Raw genomic sequence first — 3,685 nt, forward strand, 5'->3', positions numbered from 1 at the left:
GCAGGGAGGAGTGCGGGGCTGAGTCTCTGCTCGGAGCCCGAGCGCCTCCCGCAGCCCGCAATCCCCCGCCCGCCCCAGTAGGATGCCGGCGGAAATTGAGCTTGTGTGGAACGTGGGGACGGACCGGGCTCCGAGACTCCCGCGCTGCGGTGAGAGCGGGGCCCACGCAGCCGGGACCGGAGGGGGTGCGGCCCCAGTGCCACCCCCGCGCCACTCCCCACGTGGCGGCCGCGCCCCCGGGGCGTGAATGTGTACGCGGGCGGCGGTGGTGGGGGTCATGAATGAAGCCCCAGCGGCCAATCAGCGCCGCCGGCGCGCGGGACCCCGGGAGCGAGACCCAATAGCGAGCTCTGGGTTGCAGGCCCCGGCGGCGGGCGGGCACGGGGGGCGGAGGCCGGGGCCGGGAGGCGGGAGGCGGCTCCGCGGGCAGCCAATGGGCGGCGGGAGGGGTGGGGCTCCGGAGCGCCCAGCGGGTCCCGGCTTTAAGCCGGCGGAGCGCGGCGGCGGGGCCCGCAGACGGAGCGAGGCGGCGGCGGCGGCGGCGCGGCGCAGGGCGCAGGGCGCGGGGCGGCATGGCCACCACCGCGCAGTATCTGCCGCGGGGCCCCGGCGGCGGAGCTGGGGGCACCGGGCCGCTTATGCATCCCGATGCCGCCGCGGCGGCGGCAGCGGCGGCGGCGGCCGAGCGGCTGCACGCGGGGGCCGCGTACCGCGAAGTGCAGAAGCTGATGCACCACGAGTGGCTGGGCGCGGGCGCGGGCCACCCCGTGGGCCTAGCGCACCCTCAATGGCTTCCCACGGGGGGCGGCGGCGGCGGCGACTGGGCGGGCGGCCCGCACCTGGAACACGGCAAGGCAGGCGGCGGCGGTACTGGCCGAGGTGACGACGGCGGCGGCGGCGGAGGTTTCCACGCCCGCTTGGTGCACCAAGGGGCGGCCCACGCGGGCGCGGCATGGGCACAAGGAGGCACAGCGCACCACTTGGGCCCCGCCATGTCGCCGTCGCCCGGGGCCGGCGGGGGTCACCAGCCCCAGCCGCTCGGGCTGTACGCTCAGGCGGCCTACCCCGGGGGCGGCGGCGGCGGCCTGGCCGGGATGCTGGCTGCGGGAGGCGGCGGAGCGGGACCCGGCCTGCACCACGCGCTGCACGAGGACGGCCACGAGGCACAGCTGGAGCCGTCGCCACCACCGCACCTGGGCGCACACGGACACGCACACGGACATGCACACGCGGGCGGCCTGCACGCGGCGGCGGCGCACCTTCACCCGGGCGCGGGCGGTGGCGGCTCGTCGGTGGGCGAGCACTCGGACGAGGATGCTCCCAGCTCCGACGACCTGGAGCAGTTCGCCAAGCAGTTCAAGCAACGACGCATCAAGCTGGGCTTCACCCAGGCCGACGTGGGATTGGCTCTGGGCACCCTCTACGGTAATGTGTTCTCGCAGACCACCATCTGCCGCTTCGAGGCCCTGCAGCTGAGCTTCAAGAACATGTGCAAGCTCAAGCCGCTGCTCAACAAGTGGCTGGAGGAGACCGACTCGTCCAGCGGCAGCCCCACCAACCTGGACAAGATCGCGGCGCAGGGCCGCAAGCGCAAGAAGCGCACGTCCATTGAGGTGGGTGTCAAAGGCGCGCTCGAGAGCCACTTTCTCAAGTGTCCCAAGCCGTCTGCGCACGAGATCACCGGCCTGGCCGACAGCCTGCAACTGGAGAAGGAGGTGGTGCGAGTCTGGTTCTGCAACCGGCGGCAGAAGGAGAAGCGCATGACCCCCGCGGCCGGCGCGGGCCACCCGCCCATGGACGACGTTTATGCGCCTGGGGAGCTGGGGCCCGGCGGGGGCAGCGCGTCGCCACCCTCTGCGCCCCCACCACCCCCGCCGGCCGCGCTGCACCACCACCACCACCACACACTGCCCGGCTCCGTTCAGTGACCCTGCGGACTGGGTTCCCCGGCGGCGCAGCGGTGCCTCTGGCGCGCACCTAGCGCGCGCGGCCTGGACTCTTTTTGTTGTTTATTCGGTTGCTTTGGATTTTACAAAAAGAAAAAAAAAGAAAAAAAAAAGAAAAAAAAGAAAGCCCAGAAACTTTTAAACAAAACCAAACACCCGGGACCGACCCCTCTCTCCGGCGAGCGGCGAAAGGCGGCCGAGAGGCTGTGTCGCTCGAGTCCCGGGAGAGAGCAGCGAAGATCCAGATGCGCCAACTCACTCTGGGCGCCCTGTGCCCACAGCCTGCTCCCTATCCCCATCCCCTCGACGACCCCCGCCCCTGCCCCCCGGGCTGTTCGGGGCCGGATCCCGGCAGCGGCCTCCCCACAGCGAAAGGTAACGCGGTGCGGGGTTAGGGATTCCCCGGGAGAATGGACGAAGAGAGGAGAGTCCCCAGCAGCTCTCCCGGGCGCGGACTCCCTGTAGCCTGCAGGTCACGGGTGGTGGGGCTGTCACTTTATTCTTTCCGCGCCTCTCCTCTCGCACCTGGACGCGCCCCACCCCCTCACCTTTTCTTCGGGCTTGGTTTTTTACAGTTTTTATTTATTCGTGGAGCCTCTCGGCTCCTGGGGTCCTTCTAACTCCGCCCGCGCCCTTAATTTAAATCGCTGTATACTGTATTTATCGGGGCCCCAGAGGGGAGGCCGCGAGAGCCGCATCTGTGTATAAAAGCAGGAAATAGCCAAAGCTTTAATCTAGCCTAATTTATTTTCCCTTTCTCTTCCCCTCTCCTCCTTCAAGAACGCAAAACAAAAACAAAAAAACTAACAAAAAAAATTTTTTTGAGTGTTCATTTTTCGTTTCGTTTTACCCGAGCCCTCGGCTCGGTTCCTGGCCTAGCAGAGAGGGTCTGCGCTCCCACACACACCCGGGTGGGAAGGGGCATCTCCACCGGCAAGACCGAGCACGCATCGCGGGCCACTGCTTCCCCTCCTGGCCTTAACGAACGAAACTTGGAAAAGTTGGAACTATTTTTTAACTAGCTGTAGAAATAAACCGTTCCCCGAAGAACCTTGCGCTTGTTTCCCTACCGCTTCCCCCTGCTCTATTTCCAGCCCCCGCGGGATGCGGGATGCTGGGGAAACCCTGGGGAGAAATTCTCCAAATTTGGGGTGAGGTGGGAACCATGTAAATATGTGAGATATGTACACACTGGCAGGGGGGTGGGAAGAAACACTTTGTGCTTGGTTTTTATTTTTTTTTTTTGGTTTTCTGGGTTGTTCTCCCTCCCCATCCTAAAGGGTTTTGTATACCCGACTAAACCGAAAAAGATATTTTAATATGGTTTCCTAGTTTCTGACCCATCTCTATTTATTTGCTGGATGTGTTTGGAGCTTCCCCCTTCACCATTTCTTCATCTGTTTGTTAAGGTTTGAGCTTAAATTTTGTTTTTATTTTTTATTATTTTCAGAACAATGTTTTGGTCCATCCTCTTTGTATCTTTATTGCAAAAATAATAATAATAATAATAATGTAGACTGGGAAGTTCCCTTTATATTTATGTTATAGTAAATATTTTATTACTCACATAAACATGTACCCCAGGGCTGTGTCCTGTTCTCTTTACTGCTAGTGATGGGCTTGTTTTGCAGGAAGTGGTGAGAATCCCCTGCCTGTCCCCTCTCCTGAAGTTGTGGGCTCTGAAAGGGAGACACCAGCCTTCTTCTCCGTCAGTAACAGAACTGCTTGCCTGTTGCTTG

General features: G+C 63.0%; 1 protein-coding gene across 1 annotated transcript; it reads left to right on the forward strand.

The window, feature by feature from the left end:
- Positions 1–510: 510 nt before the first annotated feature.
- On the forward strand, positions 511–3,530 carry Pou3f1 (POU class 3 homeobox 1). Its single transcript, XM_031378591.1, has one exon. The coding sequence runs from the start codon at positions 573–575 to the stop codon at positions 1,926–1,928; it is 1,356 nt and encodes a 451-aa protein (XP_031234451.1). The 5' UTR covers positions 511–572; the 3' UTR covers positions 1,929–3,530.
- The last annotated feature ends 155 nt before the right edge of the window (positions 3,531–3,685 follow it).

The sequence above is a fragment of the Mastomys coucha genome, unplaced genomic scaffold, assembly GCF_008632895.1.
Source record: "Mastomys coucha isolate ucsf_1 unplaced genomic scaffold, UCSF_Mcou_1 pScaffold18, whole genome shotgun sequence".
Lineage (NCBI taxonomy): Eukaryota > Metazoa > Chordata > Mammalia > Rodentia > Muridae > Mastomys > Mastomys coucha.